Below are 22159 nucleotides of genomic sequence, written 5' to 3' on the forward strand. Positions count from 1 at the left end.
CTGGCCTAGACGTGCGGCGTCTTTCTGCTCCTGTCCTGCTCGCCAGCGCCAGCTCCCTCCCTGGTTCACATCGTCCCTCACCACCCCCGCCTGTGTCCCAGGGGTCCCCTCTGGAGCTTCCTTGCCTCCAGTCCTTCCTCCTCCAGCCCAGCTGGCTCATTGCTGTCGCATGAATCATCCCCCAGCTGTGCACATGCCTCTGGCCTTCCTGCCTCTGCGCCTTCTCTTACCTTTTCCTGAACCTGGAACACCCTCCCCTCCCCCAGCTCTGGCTGTTGAACACATTCAGTGCTTGTTTGGCACCTACTGTGTGCGGGGCAGTCTGCCTGCCTTCTGTCTGTGAGGACCCTCAAATACGCAGCCAGGCCCCCTGCCCTCAGCAAGCTTTTTTCCTGATAGATGAGAGGAGACGTATATTTCTAGCCCCACCTAGCAGAAAACCACAAGCCGCAAGTGGAGGTGGGCGAAGTGCTTGGATCATCCCTGGTGGCTCTTTGCCTCCGTTGTACACCTTTTAAAACAGGAAGCTGTCCCTCGCCCTCGCCCTTTCCTGTGGGAATATTATGATTTTCAAAAGATTCCCGTTCAGCCACTTTGGAAGACAGTTTGACGGCATCTACAAAACTGAACATATGCTCACCATACGAGCCAGCGGTCTTGATCCTTGATATTTACCCAAGTGAACTGAAAACTTATGTCCACACAGAAACCTGCACACGGATGTTTATAGCGGCTTTATTCATAATGGCTAAAACCTGGATGCAGCCGCGATGTCCGTCAGTAGGGGAATGGGTAACTGGACTGTGGTCCATCCAGATGTTGGAGTGTATTATTCAGTGCTAAAAAGAAACAAGCTATCAAGCCACGGAAAGACGTGGAGGAACCTTAAATGCATATTGCTGAGTGAGAGAAGCCAATCTGGAAAGGCCGCGTACTGCGGGATTCCAACCGTCTGACACTCTGGAACAGGCGAGACGGCAAAGGGATCCGCGGGTGCCAGATGTTGGAGAGGAGGGATGAGCAGGCGGACGCAGAGGGGTTTCAGGGCAGCGAAACTGCTCCGGATGACATGATAGCGGCGGATGCACGTCCTTATGCCTTTCTCCAGACCACAGAACGTACGCCACCAAGCGCGAACCCTCACGTAGACTGCGGACTTCAGGCCATAACCATGTGTCCGTGTAGGGCCGTCATTTCTAAGACACGTGCCACTCGGGTGGGGGTGGGCGGAGCCAATGATGTGGGAAATCTCTGCACCTTCCATGCACATTTGCTGTGGACCCGAAACCACTTTAAAGCAAGTTCTACTTTAGAAAATGCCAGAAGGGAATAAATTACCCCCGCCAAGTCCCCACCCCAGTCAATTGACTATTAATGTTCTTTCAAAAGCCCACCAGTTCCCCAAGCTCTCCAGGTAATCCTATGAGACAGAGGCCCTGGGTGCACACACACGTCCTGCTGGGGCCCCTCCGTGCCCGGGACCCCCAGGTCACCATCTCTGGCGGAGGAGAGGTGGGCTTGACCTCCACCGCAGAGCTGCAGCCAAGAAAGGAACTCTGCTCCCGCCAGTGAGCTGGTGTTTACGGATTCACTGGTGCCCCAAATGTGAAAACACTGAGTTTGGAGCCCCTCGGACCTCTTCTTCCTCCTTGCTCCTTCACCACCTCGTGTGAATGCGGTGGGGTGGACCGCAAAGGACACGGCGTGGCGTCAGCCCCACTTCAGACCTTCTCCTTAATCTTCAAAATGCAGTGTCTTCATCTATAAAATGATGATGGTAGCCGTTTTGCAGGACTGTTACTAAATGAGGAAACACATATAAATCATGTAGCATGTTTGCTTGGCACATATGGTGCCTATTAGAGCCCCCTGGAATAACAGGGACTGGATCGTCCTCCTGCCTGAAACAACCCCCCCAAAAAAATCACACACAAAAAAAGCAAAAAGCAAACAATGTACGAACCACAGGTTTTCGAGATCCTGGACATCAGGCGATGAAGGACGGTGATTTTTGGAAGACGGGAAGGAAACGAGGTGAGCCCTGTGATCGCCGTGGCAGAGCCCAGCAGACGCCTTGAGTCGAAATGTAGCTGGGAGCCCGGGGAGACTAAGGCAGCTGGAGTTCATGGGACTTTAACAAAATCTTTTCACAGCACCTATTTGATAAAGGACTTGTATCCCAAAGAGATAAGAAATTCTCATGACTCAGCAAAAAGAAAAAAATAGGCAAAAGATTTGAACAGACACTTTGCCAAAGAAGATATGGGATGGCAAATAAGCATGTGAAAAGTTGTTCACATCATTAGTCAAATCATTAGTCACTAGAAAAATGCAAATTAAAATCACAATGAGATACTACTGCGTACCTATTAGAATGGATAAAATCTAAAAGACTGTCATTTCATGTGTTGGCAAGGCTGTGGAGACATTGGGACTCTACTGAACTGCTGGTGGGACTGTAAGGTGATAGAACATCTTTGGAAAACAATTTGGCGGTTTCTTAAGAAGTTAAACATACACCTCCCATAAGACCCAGCCATTCCACTCTTGTGGCTTTTTCTAAGAGAAAAGGAAATATATGTCTATACAAACATTTGTACATAAGCAGCTTTATTTGTAGCAGCCCCAAACTGGAAACAACCCAGATGTCGGTCAACAGGTGGGTTGGTTGACCAGTTGAGGTCCCACCATGCGATGGAATACTACTCAGCACTGAAAAGGGGTGGACTCGGTACACGCATCAACATGGATGAATCTTGAAATAATTACACCGAGTGAAAAGAGGGAGTACAGACTCGAGAGTTTATTTATATAACCATTAGAAGATGGAAACTAATCCATGACGACAGAAAGCAGATCAGTGGTGGCCTGGGGAAGGGAGGAGATACCAAAGGCGTGGGACACGTGGGGCCTGTGGGGACGGTGGGCGTGTTCACTTTCTCAATTACGGTGATTTCCCAGGCGTATACAAATGTCGAAACTCATCAACTTGTACACTTTAAATATGTGGTTTGCTGTTCGTCACTCATACTTCCTTAAAACTGTTTGTAGAAAGATGCCTCTGACTAGGGTTTGGAGTGAGGCTTGGTGGGCAGTAAGTCTAAGTGCAGGAGGAGAAATGCATATCTCTTCCTCCCTTCAAAAAGTTTAATTCCTTTTTTTCTCACTTTCCGCCTGGTTTTTAGGCTTTGATTACTATAGTAATACGTGATGATTTTACTTTCCTCTGTTGGTCATTTCTTAAAACCCTGTAGCTGAGGGGCCACAGGGAAGCAGAGGGTGTCGAGTAGCCCTTTCTCCTCCTTCAGCCAGTCTCAGGAGAAATCACTTCTGTTTCTTCTCTGTACGCCTGCCGCTCACACTCAGCTCTTTAGTCGTGTGGTTTTTTCACACCACCAACTCTGACACCAGCTGGGTGTCCTAAGATTCAATTCAGTTCTGATGCTAATTGGAGTTAGCGCAGATCCGACAGACTGCCCCGCCCCACCCCCACTTCCGGTGCCCCTCACAAGTCCAGATTGTCACCTGTGCTTCTGACTGACCAGCTATACATTGGGGTTCTCATAACTCCCTGCTCGGGTTGGATCATTTGCTGTAATGACTCAGAATTCAGAGAAACACTTATATGCTCCAGCTGATTATAAAGAATATGATAAAGGATACCGATGACCAGCCAGACAAAGACACATAGAGTGAGATCCGGAAGGGCCGGAGCGCGGGGAGCTTCTGCCCCATGGGGTCGAGACACACCATGCTCCTGGCCCTGGATGTGTTCACCAACCTGGAAGCTCTCTCCAAACCCCGTACTTGGAGGATTTTTATGGAAGCTTCATCACGTAGGCACGATCAGTTATATTAACTCATTTTCCAGTCCCTCGTCTCTCTCTGGAGGATGGGGTAGGGCTAAAAGTTCCAAGCTGCAATCAAGGCTTGGTCTTTCTAGTGACCAGCCCCTGTCCAGGAGCCACCCAGGGTCACCTCATTAGAACATAAGACGCTCCTGTCACCCAGGAAATTCCAGAGGACTTAGGAGCTCTGTGTCGGGAGGGTGGGGGGCGACTCATGGCGAAGTCCCAGGCCAGAATGGGAGGGGCTGGGCGGTCAGTAGGAGATCTGGGCAGGGCTGGTCTTGGATCTGAGTGGGTAGTGTGTTGGGGAGTGAGGAAGGAGCCCCCCTTTTTTTCTGGGGGGCTCCATGTGTGTAGCTGGAATAGCCACAGCTGCCTGCCAGATGGGGGTAACAGGACCTCTGAGTTAGAGCCGGGCTCAGATTCCGTCTCTGGAACCCACCAGCCGCGTGACCTTCAGCCCGTTACAGCCCCTTTCCTTCTAGAACTGGGGTTTTGGAAACGGGATGGCAGCCGCTCCTTCGCTGGAAGGAAACTCCCAGCCCAGGGTCTGCTAGGGACGTTATTTGCTACAACATGAAATTTACTTTGATCGATTTTTTTTTCCTGCCAACGGAAGAATAAATCTATTTCCTGCCCACGTGGTACCTCCGTATCCGTTTGCCGCAGGCTACAAGGACGAAGTGTTTTCCTACCTGCGCGGCGTCTCACGGGATCTCCCTCACTCCGTGGCTGACGGTCTAGAGCACTCGTGGCTTCCTTCTTGCTTTGTGTCTGTGCTGGATGCGCAGCTCGGTGAGAAAGGCTGTCAGCAGCCCAAAGGAATAAGTGCGTGGGGGGCGCGGGGAGGCTGCAGTCAGCAGGTCACAGCCCCCAGATGAAGGGGAAGCCAGGAGAGTGTCACTGCAGCGGCTGCAGGGGGCGGAGGAAGGCCTGACGTTGGGAGACGAAGTAGCAGGGAGACCGGGAGGCCTGAGTGGTTGTCCGTGTCCACTTGAAGACACTGTCCGTCCTTGCTCATCACTCGATGAGCAGGAGTGGAAGGGCTGGTCTGATTTCACTCCCCAAACCCAAACGAGGCGAGTTCACGTCCTCACCGTGAGGCAGCAGCATCCCACCGACTCACACGGCGCCTTCTGGCCTTCCGCCTTGACGAGCTGTCTTGAGGGCTGGTCCCCGTCTTGCGTTCACCCGTGTCGGGTAGAAGGGCCGACCCCGCCGTCGACACTCAGCGCCCCTCTGCTCTTCGCCCCTAACATTTCTACAGCGACTCGCAGCGACTCGCAGCAGCGATGTGGCCTTTGGGGTGCCCTCTGCTCTTCGCCCCTAACATTTCTACAGCGGGGTGAGCGAAGAGGCCGCAGCGACTCGCAGCAGCGATGTGGCCTTTGGGGTGGCTTCGTCCCACGCTCTGAGCAGTTACATTCACGTGGCCCTGACGTCCCATCTAGTCTGCTTCGAGCGAGCTTCGCTTGCGGTCTGACAAACCAGATCTTGGTGTAGAGGTTTAGAGCCAGCTCAGCCAGGGGGCTTGGGGCGGGTGGTCTGGGCGTAGACCTCGGGATCACCAAATGGTGTAACTAATACCTCGCCATTGCGCGATTTGACGTTCTCCAGGTGCATTCTCCCCATCATTGAACTGTGCCACACTCAGTGCTCAGCAGATGTCTGTGAAATCTGTTTCTGTGTTTTTGCATGTTTGTTGAGGGCATACTAAGTGCACTTTGTCAGTGGGTGGGGGTATTCAGAGGTAAATGACTCTGAATCTTTGTAAAAGGCACCTACTAGGGGGATGGACAGGTGTACCCCAGGTATAAGGAGGTGAAGAGGAAGAGGGGAGAAGGACAGGGCTGCTTGTGGAGCTACGCAGGAAGTGATTCGGCTGAGCGGGTCTTTGCTGAGCACTTGCAGAGGCCACCGTTAAGATGTGGCCCCTATCCTGCAGGCACTCCCAGTTCACTGGGCGAGGCAGACAAATGCCCGGGTAACCAGTAAGCTGTCAGCACAGTAGGTGCTGTGTCCAGGGGCGAACGCGCCAGCACCATCCCTTTCTTGTCCCCATACTCCACATGCTGCATACCCTGGGGGCCCCACCTGGCTTGGCCTGCTTCAGTGACCAGTCCTTGGGCTCCCAGAGCAGCTGTCAGCACCACCGGTGTCTGTAGTGATGAGCCTGCTGGAGTGAGCCTTAAAGAACTGTCACGATAGAACCCCGCCGTCTGCAGCACGTCAGCTTCCCTGCTAACTGGCACAGCTCCGAGTGTGCCAGCTAAGGGGTACAGTTTGCCCAGAACTGATATATTTCCTGACTTAAGAGCGGCCTAAGCTGTATATGAAATTATCAGACAAAAGGAAATGCTGGTGTTTCTGAATTCCTTGACGTTTTCCATTTCACAGTAATGGAGGCTCTTTGTTAACTTTCCTGCTTGCTCAGTACGGAAATACCAGCTGCCCAGTAGCCTCATCCTGTGCACACACGTCCCACACATGTGTGTACACACACCTATGCATGCGCATACACGCACACAGGCAGTGTCATAGTAATTAGAGAGAAGATGGAACGGCAGGATATTGGGGAACTTTCCGGGGTGTTGGAAATATTCTATATCTGGACTTGAGTTTGTGTCACATACATCATTTGCCAAAACTCATCGGATGGTAGGTTTATAATTTGTGTGTTTCACCGTTTTTGAATTTTATCTCGGAAAAAGAAAAGGTGAACAAACAATGAACTGCAATTAGTGATTTGCCACCAGAAGTGGACGGACGTCTGCAGCCGACTTTGAAAGGCATCAAAAATAAGGTGGATTGTTGGATTGATTGAAGACCGGGTAGTGAAACGTTAACAATTATAGGATTGATGTGTGGGCGAGTGGGTGTTCACTGTGTGATTCTTTCGACTTTCTGCATGTTTGAAAATTTTCATAATAAAATGTCGAAACCGAAGAATTGCAAATTGTGTTCTCTAGAGCGTTCCCTAAACAAGTTCCCCAACGGCCAGTTTTCTTGGCGGCCACCGTTCCTACAGACGGCCGCACCTGCTTCCTAGGGCAGTTTCGTGAAGCAGCTTGAGGGCCCTTGGCTTGCTGAGTTCTCTTTGGACCTGTTCTGGTTGGTGTGGCTGGTCTGGGTGCATTTCATAAAGGCTGTGTTAGCGTGGACTTCCTGAGAAGGCGGTCTGCTTCATCACCTTGGGATGACGGGAACTCTGAAACACAGGCTTTCTACCCCGAAAGCAAAAAGCTGAGGATTTGCAGCCTGAGAAGGTCCTGACAGGTTGTAACTAGGATCAGAAGAGGGTGCCTGAGCCCCACTGACCAAGGATGGGAGCCGGTTATCCTGCGGGATGGATATCGGGGAGCTCTTTTTATGTATGTGTGTATAAATATAATTGATTTTTCAGAAATTTTAACATTATACCATATATTTAAAAATTAAACTTTTTTGAGACTAGGCGCTTTTTTTTTTTTTGTAGCTATGAAGTAATGCCTGCTCTTAAAATACAGAAAATGCAAAGAAATAAAACCAGCCACAATTTTACACCCTAATGAAATTACTGCTTACGTTTTGGTATATTTCCTCCCAGAATCTTTTTTTTTTAATCTTGTGCATTATTTACGTGATTGTGATGTTTTCATTTGACCATAATGGGGGAGTTCTTTGGAAGACTCCAAGGCCTCCCTTGGGCTGGCCCAGAGCCTAGGCTGTTGTAGCAGAGGTTCCGGGTCGGTCCAGACAGAGAACTTCCAGCTTATTCCCAGGGTGAGATCCGGGGAGGCCCAGACCTTTCCGGAAAGCCCACGTTATGTTGCAAAAACTTCTTGCTGAGTGCGGTAACGTTATCGTCATCCTTACTGTTAATATGTCTGTTCATGGAGCGTTTACCAAATGAAGGGCCCTGTGCCAGGCACTCTTCACGTATCCTGTCAGTGACTCCGAAAGGGGCTCCCGTCCCCCATTGTACAGATGGAAGCCGGTAGCTCGTGGCGTTACAGTTCAAGACCAGGTCTTCCTCAGCATTGTTGTCGAGGCAGATGAGCTCTCTAGAACTTCTTGGTTTGCAAAGCGGCCTTTACCGCTGCTCTTGGGAACGTACAAGGCGGGTGGAACTAACGTTTCTTCCAAATTAAGAACTGATGCTCAGAGAACTTACCGGGTTAACTCAAGCCACGTGGGAAGCGAGTAGATGGGAGGCTCCGGGTTAGAACCGGGTTCTTTAACCTTTGGTTCAGCATGTTGGCTCAGAGCTGGAGAGCCGGAGGGGTGGGGACAGCTCTGAAGGACTTGAAGGGACAGAAGGTGGGTGCAGGGTGCCAGGCAAGGGAGCCAGGAGCCAGGCTAAGAGCCGAGATGGAGGTGAGAGGCCGGTGATGGGGCCAGGGAAGAGCACCGGCTCTGCCGTCTGACAGACCTGGGCTTGGGGCCTGATCCTTTTGTATAAAGTGAGGAGAGTAACTCCTGGTTGGTGGTTCCTACTGGGAAGTAAAAGAAGCCATTTAGTTGACGTTTCCCGACCTGTGTGCCTGGCACATTATAATCATGGTGAGGTGCTTTGGACACCGTTTTATAAACGACGGGAGCCTTCGAGAGCTTTGGGCAAGGGAGTGGGTCAACAAAGTGGAGGCACGCCAGAGGGGGGACAGCGTGGGGCAGGCAGTGGGGGCCTGGAGTCCAGCCTGCTGGCTGTCTCCTGCAGTTGGAAGGACCGATCGTCGAAAGCCGGTGGAGGGAGAGAGTGTGAGAGAAAGACATTTCAAAGGAGTAACCCACGGGGTTTGGTGAAGGGCTGGCTATGGGGAGGGATGGGTGTTCTGGCTTCGTTCATTGGCTTTTTGTGACTCAGTTTCTACTGTTCCCTCCCGATTCACTGCTGTGTTCTTGCCCTTGCAGGAGCCTGTGTGAAGTGCAGCAAAGGGGTGTTTGGGGCCGGCCAGGCCTGCCAGGCCATGGGGAACCTCTACCACGACGCCTGCTTCACCTGTGCGGCCTGCAGTAAGTGTGTGTGCTGGGGGAAGGGGGGTGTAAGGATCGTGGGGACCGAGAAAGGGAGGAGAGAGAAGAGCATCCATCCAGGAGACACTTGGCCCTCAGCCCTCCACGGTCCCACGGAAAGGCAGACAGTGTCGTCTAGAGCAGGGTTTTGTACTACCAGCATAGGGCCCACCAGGGTAAGGTGACTGATTGCCGAGTACTGGGGTTGCCTGGGACGGACTTTGGTGATAAGTTGAGTGGATTCGAAGCAATCCCTAATAACATCAGGTTTGTGATGCCTATCAGAGGTCTCAGAAGAGCTGGGTGGGGGAAGCTCGGGGAATTCACCGGTGTCTGCCTGTTGTTACTTATCTCTCCTGCTGTGGGGACTAGCCAACCACAAGGTGATTGAATCAGTCATTTACCCCAGCGTGAGGCAGGGCGCCTTTATAACTCTTTACTCCAATCTTTGATTTGGAGGCCGCCATATGAGTGGGAAGTGTGGGTGTGTGCATGAGTGCCTGTGTGTGCACACTGCATAAGTGTTGGTGCCTAGCAGCACACACACCTGTGGGCATCTTTGTACTCTGGTACATGCCTTATGATGAAAGCAGCCAGTCAGGAGGCCAGGCCTGTGCGCAGTGCAGCAAACTGCTCACTGAATCCATGGCACCCGTAGTGAAGGTTCTAACACGTTGCTGGACGTTTGCCTAGTCTGACCAGGTCATGAATTGTGCCTGTTTTATGGTCTCTACCCAAGATCAGTTTTGAGCAGCGTTCTTGAGAAATGTCCCACCGATGCTCTCTAATTCCATACCAAGGCTAGCAGCCGTCAAATAAGAGGAGACATTGCACGAAATCCAGGGTGTCAGAGACAAAGGGGCCTTATCATCTCATCCAGTGGTTCTCCATCCTGGCTGCCATGAGAATCACTGGGGGACATCTTAAAAACCAGTGATGCCCCAGCCCAACCAGCGGAATCAGAAGCCCTAGCGGTGGAATTTCTGGAGCGGGGTAGGTGTACTATTCAGAGCCCCTCAGGTGACTCTAGGGGTTGGCCAGGGCTGAGCACCCTGGATTAGTGCCAGGCTCCTCATCGTAGAAGCCTCTGGAGAAGGGAAAGAAAGGAACTTGGCTCTCAGCTGGCCCGAGACACAGCCCTCGCGGTCCTCCTGATTCCCGGTCTAAAGTTAGCCAGGTGAGCAGGGACCTGCCTCCTCACCTGCCAAGCCTTGATGGCCAGGCATGCGCCTGGCTTCTAAACCTCATGCTTCAGTCCCCACTGCCTTTCCATAAAACACACCTGAGAATTTACGGTTTGGTCAGTATTTTCACCTGCGTAGGGAAAAACCGTGGAAGACTTTGAAACGGATCAGAAAGTCTTCTGGGCGTCCTCAGTGGGAACACAGCTGTCTGGTTACCGGGTTCTCTGGGCTCCTGGTTTTGCTTTTCCTCTGTGCCATGTGGCACTCTGCACGCCGTCCTGATGGCAACGCATGTGATGTTCATCCGTGACCACGCAGATCGTGTCTGGTGGCGGTGCAGTCGACTGTCCCCCTGTGGAGACTGACCACTGCGGGTCTGCATGTTAGATTTTAGCATCTCTCATGTATGGTTCTTTGCAGTCTCCCAGCTGTAACATCTTACTGCTTCCCTCATTAATTGATGAGCTAAATAAAATCTTTGACACGTGATACCTTCTTTTAAAAATTATCTTTGACTTTGGCTTCTGCAACTACTTCTCAATATTTGCTCTGTTTTCCAGGAAAAAAAACCACACACACACACACAACATTAAGTTGTTTTTCTTCTCAAGCAATTATCATTTGAACTAAGAAAGTTGTTGGGGGGAAAAAAACATTGATGAGTCAGTTGGTTCCTCCTGTGGCTGTGTGACCGGCTGTCAGTTCCCTAATGGGTTGAGTTTGTCTTGCTTCACGATATGACAAGCACAAAGGCTTAAGGAAGACAGATGCTTTGGGTTTTTGCTTCTTCTACCCTTTAAGGCCCTTGTGGTCTAGTCTCTATTATTACTTTCCACTAACAGCACGGTCGAACTGAACTTCTCTTTTCCATGTGCGTGTCTCTGATCACGCTGCTCCCTAGAATCTCCTGTCCCCACTCACTCCATCCAGTTAAATTCTGGCCAGCCTTGAGGACCCAGATGAAAGGCTGCCTCTTCCAGGAAGCCTTCCTCGTCCCTGCAGCATGAAGTAGCCTTCTCCCCTGAATTTGGCATGCCCTGCTTTCTCGTTGGAGCCCTCATGCAGGCGTGACCCACATTCTCTGGGACTCTGGTGCCAGCAAACGAGGCCCTAGGGCAGAGTTGCTCAAGGAATGAGGACGGGGACTGCATCAGATAGTGCCGCGGTGCTTCTGTTTGCCAAGGGGCCTGCACACACTCGTGTTGTGTGTAAACACCCAGCCTCCGCCCCCTCCCAGGGCGCAGGTAGAGACCCAGGCATGTGTCTGAGCGGCTTCTCTGGGACACTGGACGTAGTTCCCTTTGTTCAGTTGACCTATTGCTGCCCCGTAACTGCTTTCAGCAGAAGGAGGTACCGGGTTGCTCCATGGCCTAGAGGTCCTCAAGGGTGTCTCTATGAATGTCATTGTCATCGAGATGGCACAGCTGAGGTCGGGCTCATCCAGCCTGTCCCCTCCTTCGTTGGTGGAAGAGGGAATGAGGCCCAGAGAGGGGAAGTGAATTGTTCAAGGTTAAAAACCTGGCAATGGAGCTGGCACCAGCATCTAGATGAGCCTTGCATGTCCCATTTTTCTGGTTGGTTCGTATGTATATTTGTGTGTGTGTGTGTGTGTGTGTGTAATCCAGATGAGCCTTGCATGTCCCCATTTTTCTGGTTAGTTCGTGTGTATATTTGTGTGTGTGTGTGTGTGTGTTTCTGTTTCTCCGTTTGATTTATGAAAAGAATATAGCTACAGAGATCTATTTCTGTAGGTGGGCACACACACACATGCACACACTCACGTCTTGGATTTTCTTGATAATCTATTAAAACAGAATGTGGGATCTTGTCAAGCTGACTCCTTTGATACAGATGTAACGAGCCACTTTTAAGTTCAGACAGTTTATTACCTTCCTGGGCAACAGAAGGAAGGGACATGCCCAAGGTGCCAGCTTCCTGAGTCCTTGTCCCACATACCGAAAAGGACGACACGAGAGGGGCCAGGTGACCACTGAGCAGGTTGTGGGATTCGGAACAGCCAGTCCTAGATGCAGCTGTATTCTGGGGTGGGGTAGAGCCCACACCTTATCAGAGATGAAGGCTGTCTCACCTCGTGACAGGCTCCCAGGGAAGCTGGAGAGGCTGGAGGGAGATGCTCTGATAGGAGCTCCTTACGGCAGCGGTCCCCAACCTTTTTGGCACCAGGGACTGGTGTTCCTACGAGACTGTAATGCCTGATGGTCTGAGGTGGAGCTGCGGCGGTGATGCTGGCGCTGGGGAGCGGCCGCAAATAAGATGAAGCTTTGCTCGCTCGCCTGCCACTCACCTCCTCCTGTGCGGCCTGGTTCCTAACAGGCCATGGACCCGTAGTGGTCCATGCCCGGGGGTTGGGGACCCCTGCTTTATAGCCGCCTGTCCTCTTGGGTCTTGGGAGGATCACAAGGTGTCCTCACCCACACCTTTGCCTCTGTGGAGGGTGCAGATTCTCCAGGGCACAGTGTCGTTCCCCTGTACAGACACGTGTGATTCCCCACCTCTGAAAGAAGCAGCAACGTTTAATTCATTTTTAGTCATGAGAACAGCATGACAACCACAAAGAAAAATTTAAAGGCAGGAACCTGTTACGTTATTCTAACGTGGGTATTTTCCCTTCTGGGTTTTGACCAAATTTATATGAGTGTGTCCAAAATTTCTCCAAAATTTTTAGAATTGTAATCATAGCATATAAATAGTGTTGTATCCTTTTTTATTTAATATTTTGTCATAAGTCCATCCATGGCTCTGTAGTCTTCATAATAATCATCTTAACAGTCCCATGGTTACCGGCCGAGTTGTCCCATGGTTTTATGGCAGTGAGCTCGTTTCCGGTCTGTTGGTTAATCACACACAGCCCTGGCGAGTGTCTTTGTGCATGCGTCCCTCTGCTGAATCGTTTTTTGTCCCTCTGCTGAATCGTTTCCTTGGTTGGTTTTCAGAAGTAAGCTTCAGGGTGCGAGGTGTGGGCGGTTCTGTGGTTTGTTAAAGTTCTTCTTTAACATGCTCTTGGTGAGGAGAGTGTGTTTGGTTGCCATGGAGATGTGTGCTGTGGGTCTCTCTGCTTCCCCTGAGGCTCTGCCCCCCCGGAGTGTCTGTGTCCCCGACTGGATGGTCTCAGGAAGCTGTTGGCACACGGTGGGGTGGGAGGGAGGGTCAGTGGAGAGGGCAGGCAGGCCTTGGCTGGCAGCCACCAACTGTACGTCAAGTGTCCTATCTGAGGAGAAGCTGGCGCCCGTCTGTGGCTTGAGAGAGGCGCAATGAGAAGACAAAGTGTGCTGAGCTTGTGGGGGCAAGTGGCATTCTCGTCAGCCCCTTCTGGAATAGACCGTGAGGGGAAAGATGGCAAGGCTGTCTGTGTCTTCACTCTGGGCAGGGGCAGATCCAAAAAGTAAGATTTTTTTCATTTTATAAAGACTAAGCAGATTCCATCCTGGAGTCAGGGTGAAACCTGTTCGGCATGTCATGGCTTGTTCGCGGCTGCTCTTAGTTTTCGTCTGGATGAGCTGGAAAATGATGGGCTAGATAAGCAATTCCACGGTTTCTCCTCCCCCAAAGCCCACAGAACACGAGGGTGCCCGGTCCTGGGCGTGGGGACTGGGACATAGTAGTGCGAGGCCTATGGGAACTGTGCCCGGTGCCAGCTCGAGCTCAGAGGAAGGCCACCAAGGGCCAGACAGGGTCCACTTGGGACAGTGCTGGAAGGTGCAAGTCAAGGTCAGAGCAGGTGACTTTCAGTGCTGTACCCTAGCGCTTATGTTCCTGGGCGGGGCATGCACTGTGACCTGCCAGCTGTACCTTAGGGAAAAAACACAACAAAACGAAGGCCATTGTCCATCCAGCCTTCCAAAGACCAAACATCCATGCCTGTTAAAGATCGTGAATGGGTTTTATAGTGAAATCTCACACATTTGGACCCAATCAGGGAAAAGTCTCTGAGTCAGTGGAAAGCCCACATCTAGAACACTAAAAAAGGGCCATTTCATTGCTTCAGGTAAGTAAAACAGCTAGAATTAAGCCCAGCGTTGCAGAACAGAGGGTCTTAGTGAACAAATCCGTGATGGACGGCTCACCAGCCAGTAAGTCCTGAGGTCCTGCGGGGTTCTCATGAGCTGTTTCGTTCTCCTCACTGAGTCTCAACACTACTTCTGCAACTCTCTTTACCTTTATCATTGACTTCACAAACTACCTCACCAGCCCAGGCTTTGCAAACATCAGAGATTCTGAAATAGTGGAGCGTGCACTAGGAAGCACCTCCTTTAATCCACGGGTGGCCTGCTTCCTTAAAACAATCATCACGATATTTATAAGTACGGTAAGTCTTCACTTTTCGTGGCCAGTAGGTTCTGCGACTTCACGTGAGACGCTAAGTAATGAAACCGGTTGTACCACAGGCTAATGGATATAAACAAGAGTTAAGCTCCTAAGGCATCTCATCAATGTGATAATGAAACGAGTTCTAGGTGAGCTTTCCAGCTAGCGTCAGCCTGACCCCTCCCCGAGCCCTCCACCCACAACAACTCACTAAATCCTGTAACAATCCCGCAAGTTTTATAGATGATGGCTTGGAGAGTTTAGTTTGCTTGTGACTGGTTGCATCGCTGTTAAGTAGCGTGATTGAACTTGAGCCCAGGACCTTGCGGACCCCATAGCCCTTGCTGTCAGCCCCTATACGAAGTCACCTTTGCTCAGAGAGACTGTGTGCTAAAGAAAGGATGCTGGCTCTGGGCACGGGTCTTGCCATTATTCTCAGGTCCAGCTGCTGCTGTCTTAGGGCTGTGTGACAACAAAGGTTGGGTTTTCAGATGACCTTGAGTTGTGCATGCTTTCACGGCCTGGGACCGGGAAGGGAGGAGATGGGACTCTATAGCGGCTGCCCCCATGGCACAGAAATGGATTAAGGGCTTTGATGAGAAGTGTCTTCCTTCTTAAGGCCTCTGATCTCTCAATTCCTGAGCCGTTGAGTCATCCCAGTACTTCACTTCACGTGCAGCGTTTATGTGTGAGCCGAGTGAGTCAGTCGGCTGGATCTAAGGAAAAGTGCAAGACCAAGAATGTGAGAAAGGAAGAGTGGGCAGATCCTATAGGAAGTCAGCAGGCGAGTGGGTGAGGGAGAACTCAGGAAACTACCAAGACAGACAGTTGGGCAAAGGGCCGTGGGGGGTCGAGAGGGAGGGGAGAGGGCCGACTTTTACTTGACGTGTTATCAAACTGTCTCTATGTCCGTCTCCAGCAAACCCAGTTCTGCTGGGCGCTCTGGAATCGGGGCCAGGCTTGGGTTCCCAGATCAGACTTTGTTGATTCAACCAGAGGCCACGAAGTCCCTGATGCAGGAGAAAATCAGATTCTTGGTGCCAGTGACATTAATAGAGTCGGGGTTTTTGAACCATATAGTAGCGGTAACTCCAGTGTAACTTACATCATTAACTGCCACGCCTGCGTTCCAGGCACGTGCATGGTTTTGGATGGAAATCTCCATTTCTTTCTTTCGCTAATCCCAAGGGTGAGACCTGGTGGTACCCCATGTGTCATGTGTCACCTGTCTCCTTACCTCTAAGAGGAGAATGAAGAGTGTGCTGATAGGCCAGGGGCACGACACCCTAATCAGCATGAAGATGTTGTACTGGGCACCTCATCTCAGAGCCGGAATTTGGATTTGGAAGTAAGATTTTTTTTCTGGGGGTCTGAACTTTATTTTGGCATCATATACACTGTGTAGGCCTCCTTGGCTCTCTCATCTTTCTAAGAGCGCCTCTTCTTTTCTCTTTTAGGTGTACTGTCTCTCTAATGTTCTCTTAAATTTCTGCCCCCAGCACTGGCTCTGTGATGGTTAATTTTGTGTGTCAATGTGACTGAGCCATGGGGTGTTCAGACGTTGGGTCAAACATTATTTTGGATGTGTCTGTCTGCAAGGGTGTTTCCATGAGATTAATAATTGGCAGGCTGAGTAAAGCAGATTGCCCTCCCTAACGTGGGTGGGCCGCGCCCAATCAGTTGAAGGCCCAAATTTAGTACACAAAGGCTGACCTCCCAAGAGTAAGGGAATTTGAACTGGGACATCAGTTTTTCTTGCCTGTGTACTGGGAACCACACCATCAGCTCTTCCGGGCCTCCAGCTTGCTGACTGCAAATCTTGGGAACCTATTGGCCCCCATAATTGTATGAGCCAATTCCTTATAATAAATCTGTCTACACACACACTATCGGTTCTGTTTCCCTGGAGAACACTGACGAACATGGGCCCTTTCATCTTCCTTCTCCTCGACTTTCCCTTCCTTCCTTCCTCACTTCCTGTCTCTCTTATGTTTCCTCATCAACAATTTCTTTTGCGCCCCGGTTTCCGTCACTGCTCCTGTGCCTCTGTCACCGGTTATAACACGAGCCACCGTTTGTGGAACCCTCATCTGCTCCTCCCCCACAACCTCATTGACACAAGAGGAATGTGGGGTCCCAGAGTGGTCACACACTGCGCGTGGGAGACCGAGGTCCCAGCTCAGGTGCAGGCGGCCCCGCAGTGTAAGCTCCTGCCACCGCGGCCGTGGTTCTCACCCTTTACCGCGCATCAGTCACAGTCCCACAGAGCCTGTTACAATGCAGACCCCCGGCTCCACCTGCAGAGGTACCTGATTCCCGAAGCCTGTGGACCTCAGGCCCAGGCACGTGCACCATGCTGAGCATCCTGGGGGACACGCAGAACCTGCCCGTGGCCCCGCAGCTGGCCTCACTGCCCACCTGTCTTTACCTTCATTTGGCCTCCAGCTCTCTGGCTATGTTCCTGAACTCTAGACTCACATGGTCCCATGTGGCAGCCAGTGGCCACATGCGGCCGTTGAGCACTTGAACCGTGGCTAGTGTGACTGACGAGTTGAAATTTTAATTATATTTCATTTTAATTGAAGTTTAAATTTAAATAGCTGCATGTGGCTAGTGTCTACTGTATTGGACAGTGCTGGTAAAGTTTCTAGTTCCTAAACCAGAGATCGCTTATTCATAAGACATGATCAGTGAAGTTTATTATTTTTAGTACTTTATACATCACAAAGGCAGTATAGTCACATTGAAAATATATATTTTTTTCTTTAAATATGCGTGTGTCTGTGTATGTATGTATATATATAAATATACAAACATATACATATATATGTAGCCCCATACCAAAACGGAAGGACTACCTTAACTTTTTTTTGTAGTATAGGTCTGCCCGTGATGAATTCGTTTAGATTTTGAGTGTCTGAATTCATCTTTATTTCATTTTTGGTTTGAAAAGATATTTTTTGCTGGGTCATAGAATTCTAGGTTGATAGCATTTTTTTTTTTTTTCGGTTCCTTAAAGGTTCCACTGTTCTCTCGCTGGCATTGTTTCCTGTCAGAAATTCAGTGTCATCTTTATCTTTGTCTCTGTTGTCTCATCGCTCACTTAAACTCTTCCCAGTTTTTAGATTCTTTTCCTCTCTCTTTCCTTTGGACAGTTTCTATGGTTATGCCTTTTACATTCGCTGGTCTTTCCTCCTGCAATATGTAATCTGCTCCTAATCCCATCCAATGTAATTCATTAGGTGAATTTGGAACGGAACCCAGGCTGATTATTGCCCACTCCCAGGGCGAAGCATTCCCGTTGCACTCAGCACTCCGTGCATTATTATGAGGTTCCCAGTCTGGCTGGTGGGGACAGGCGCCGTTTCTGACCCCCGCGGACACCAGGCACTGTTCTCGCTCATCCTTTCGATGTCTTTTACCCCCAGCCATGGTTAGATTCTTCCCGCTCCTGTGCCGATTGTGTTTGCTGAAACTCTAAGGATACCCTGGGCAGACCTCCTGGACTTTTTCCTCTGTGCAGTATTTTCTTCTCTGATCCGGACGATAGTGGTCTGGAGTAGTGGGGATGGGAAACGAAAAGTGTGGCTTTGTAAAACCGTGAGAGAACAAAGGACTCGAGAGTGGCCAGTGAGGAGCGGCGCTGCTTGTAGTGTGGTCCCCGACCAGTGCCGGTCAGTAAGGAGAGATGCTCAGGAATCGACACCATTTTGAAACTTTTATATAACAATTTGACAGAGTCAATTAGGGCTTGGATTTTATGTTTCATTTTTCCACATTATGATGAAAATTAGACTGACAGGTGGAAATTAAAAAGACAACAAAAACCTGGCCCTTTGCCACAGGTAAACTGAGAAGGAAGACCTGGAGGAGCTGGGCAGGGAGATGGTGGTGGGTGTGATTTTTAGCTCAGGTCTTCGCAGGGAGCCTGGCAACAGGGATTGTGCCAGACACTGAGTACGAGCCAGCACCGTGCTGGGCGCCCCACGCAGATCCCCAGCTCTGTCCTCTGCACCACAGAACCCAGGAAGGTGGGTGACCGGCCAGCCTCTCATTTCTGGGAAATGGCAAAGCCAAGGACCCCACGCTGAGCGCTTTTCCACTCTCCCCGCTTTCCGTGTTGTCCCTCGGCCCACAGAGGCTGGAGGAAGCCTGTGAAATTCCAAGTGGATCTAGTTCATTTGAGCAGAACCAATTTGGTCGGTTTCTTTTCCGTTTCTTCTTAAGAGTTAAGTTATTTTGGAAAGAGTCGTTTGGAGAAGCGGATCGGGTAGAACTCCGTCACAAGTGGCATCAGGTCCTTGAAATGTTCTTATTCAAGCACTTGAGCTGAATTTTTAACTTTTTAAAAATTTTAGTTGATTTAGATTGACATACGAATAGCCAGCTATGACCGGTAGCCTTTGCAAGAGCACAGGTTGAAATTACCAGTTGGGATAATACAATAAAAACACAGTCTAAACTATTATTAGCTCTATTTCCTTTTCTCAGAAACTCTTCTCCTTCTCGGGAACACCTCGCAGTTTTCCTTTGCAGAGGTATTTTGGAAACTGAAATTTGTGGTGAGGTCTTACAGCTAAGGGCCAGTTACTTGTCCGGAATAGACGAGTCGCTTTTATTTCTAGAAGGAAGAAGGCGGGGGGAGTACTGCAGGTTTAGTTTCATTTGTCACATTAGATGACTGACCTCTCTTTGTGACATTCCCCACTGCTGCTTCCTTCATCGGGCCACACTGCGTTCACCCGCATTTTTCTCTTTTCAACTGAAGGTGCCTCAAAGGCAAATATAAAATATTCATTCACTGCGTCTATGGGAAGTGGCTTTTAGAGTGCATTCTTGATGAGTCTGTACATTTATTAGTCAATATTTTATAAACTCTTAAATAAAGAGCACCTCTGGCTACTGTATTTTAAAGCTCTGGAAAAACGACTTGTTTGGTACATGTTTGGTGTGCCTCTCAGGGGATGTTGCCTGGTGCCCGGAATCCCTCCGCCGGAAGCGGGACAGCTAAGGAAGCGGGACCCCGAAACTGAGTGATGAAGCTGTCACGCGGCCGCGCCTGCTCCCTTCGCAGCTCTGTGTGTGGCGCCGATTATTTAGGGGTGGCCTAGGTCTGAGCGCTTTGGTTTGACCGAGATGAATCCCATCAGGTGGAAGCGCCGGTGCAGAGACGAGCCCCGGTGACGCTCAGAGTGTGGTCCCTGGACCAGCAACTGGCAGCATCACCGGGGAAAGGCCGGTTCTCAGGCCCCTTCCAGACCTACGGAATCGGAATCCCGGGGTGGGGCCAGCAGCCGTGTTGGAACAAACCCACCAGGTGCTTCCGAAGCATGCTGAAGTCTCAGAACCACTGGCCTGATGTTTGGGGCTCACCCCTCCACTGTTCCATTTTGGCCCATGTCTATATAAGCACCGGCCCAGCCATCGCTGGCTTCTTGGTGTCACGCCTCCGAGTATGTGCCACCACAGGGAGTGAGGACGATGAAACGTGTCCCCACTCTACTCCCTTAAGGTTTGATTGGGAAGGCCAAGAAATCCACTTTCTTTCCCCAAGTCTGAGAGACTCCTTCTGGCACAAGGAGATACTACTATAGTTGGTGGGAAGAGTGGTGACATTGCATCAGAGAGACCTAGGTTCCGATCCTAGTTCTTCTACTTAGTTTTAGCCACACAGGCGAGTTGGCCTGGCTGATTTAGCTTTTGCATAGTGCGGTGGGTGGAGTCGGGCTGCCTACAGTGCAGGGCACATTGCTGCAGGGTTTATGAGACGACCGCAGCCCGCCCCCTCCACCAGCCAGCCTAGAGTCCTCTGTGGTAGTGCTGCCCGCCTGTCCTGGTCCTGGCTGTGCTCTGGCGCCACCCAGCGGTGTCTGGCCGCTCCAGCTCTAGGTCCTGCCCGTGAACGAAACAGTGGCAGTGATTCCAGGGATTTCCGGGTTAGCTGCTGCCTGTTTCACCGGCCAGATCTGGAGTGATGACTTTCCCTCTGGCTCCAGGCTTCTCGAGATGAGGTTACTGGTCGTCTTCTGCCAGACCTCCCCCTCCCCTCCACGTGCCTACGGTGGGAGATGGGTCCCAGTCATCAGTCAAGTTACATTCACACGTATGCCATCCATCACAAGGGATTTTTACAGAATTGTCAAGTAAATGAGAGACAGTGTATGTATAGTGCCCAGGACGTAAAACATGCTTTTAAAAAATGAAAATTCCCTCTCCGCTCTCTGGTAGGAGGAGAGAAATGCGATTCCACACGTAGTGTGCACCCGACAAGCATTAAGTAGTGCGGGGGGAGCTAGTGGCACCATGGGACAAACATGAACTTCTGAGTCACACACACCTGGGTTCCCGTCCTGCCCCCTCATTTCCTGGGAGAGCCTCTCCGAGCCTCAAAATTTACGGAATGGAGATGGGAATGTTTAACTTAGGAGTACTGTGTTTTTATGAAGAGAAAAGGAAGCCCTGCCAGTTGCCAGCAATCCTAGGGTATCACTTCCAGTGATCCCCAAGAGCAACCGGTTCCCGCCACCTTGTCCTGCTGCCTGATACTGACATGGGATGGGTTTTATTTCCACCTCGTTTTTGGGGGGAGCCCTTTGCACACTCGCCGAAACCCAGAGGAAGTGACAGGGAGTGAGGTGTGGACTTCTCTGTAAATAGCATGTGGCAGGACAGGGACAGAAAGAGGGGCTAATGATGCAATAATGCGTGTGTGGCAACGTTTTTAAACATTTAAGAAACTTTTTAAAATATGAAAGTTCTAAACACAGTACTCGAAACATAGAAGGCATTCAACAGATGTTAGCTTTTTCTCCCACTGACAAAATACACTGATAAATTTGGATGTGGAATTTGGTTTCTAAACTTAGGTGGTCTCTTAAAACTGAAGTAAACACTGGAGCTTGAGTCCTTCAGAGCAGACTAGGGCCCCACCCTCTGAGGTCTGCGGAGAGTCCTCAATTTTTTTTTTTTGAATAGAAGAAAAGCAGACACACCCTCGAAGCCCCTTCCTTGGCCTCCGGGGTCCAGACAAGAGGATCTGTCTAGCCACCTTGGCAGTTTTTTAAATGATTGAGGTAATAACTGCTCGTTATTAAAAGTTTGGGAAGTGTAGGAAAGCATAAAGAAGCAAACAACAGGCAAACTATCCGCACTCCCCACCCGCATCATGCAGAGACTCTATATGTGGCCACTCAGAGGCACTGTCACTCTTGGGCAGAAGTCTTCTGTCTTTTTTCTTTGAATTTCTTCTTTATATAGTTGAAATACACAATTTTTAGGTCTTTTTTTTTTTTTTTTTTGCCTTTCATATTATTATATAAGGTTTTTTTAATTAAAAGAATTATTTTTCAGATCATAAGTACATAATTCTAGAAAAATTTAACATAGAAATGGATGAAGCAAAAAGTGAAATTTTTCTCTTATATCATCCACCAGTGTATAATACTAGAAAAAAAACTTTTAAAATATTAAAATGTGTAAAGTAGTAAGCGAAGTTTCCCTTTAATACACTCTACCAGTGCTACATAAGACTAGACAAGTTTTTTTAAAAAAAAGAAATTTATAAAATGAAAGTAAAATTTCCCTGTAATGCTATCTACCAGTGCTAACCACAGTCATATTTATACTATTGAATTGTACTATACAGTTGTCCAGCTTGCTTTTTTCACTTACTAATGTATTTTAAGTGTCTCTCTATAGTATAAGCATTTTTTGGTATCATTAAAACATTTATTTGAATGGTATTTTTAAATGCCTACATAATATTTTATTACTTAAATGTACTCTGTTTTATGTAATCATTTCTCTAAG

At 49.7% G+C, this 22159-nt stretch overlaps 1 protein-coding gene across 1 annotated transcript in view; it reads left to right on the plus strand.

Annotated features, from left to right (window-relative positions):
* The window catches only part of LIMD1 (LIM domains containing 1), a 59473-nt gene that overhangs the window by 19031 nt on the left and 18283 nt on the right, over positions 1 to 22159 (plus strand). Inside the window, exon 2 of the mRNA XM_006914856.3 lies at positions 8739 to 8840. Within this exon, the coding sequence (XP_006914918.1) occupies positions 8739 to 8840 (102 nt within the window). The remainder of the gene's footprint in view (positions 1 to 8738; positions 8841 to 22159) is intronic.

This window comes from Pteropus alecto, unplaced genomic scaffold (genome assembly GCF_000325575.1).
Source record: "Pteropus alecto unplaced genomic scaffold, ASM32557v1 scaffold156, whole genome shotgun sequence".
Taxonomy (NCBI): Eukaryota; Metazoa; Chordata; class Mammalia; order Chiroptera; family Pteropodidae; genus Pteropus; species Pteropus alecto.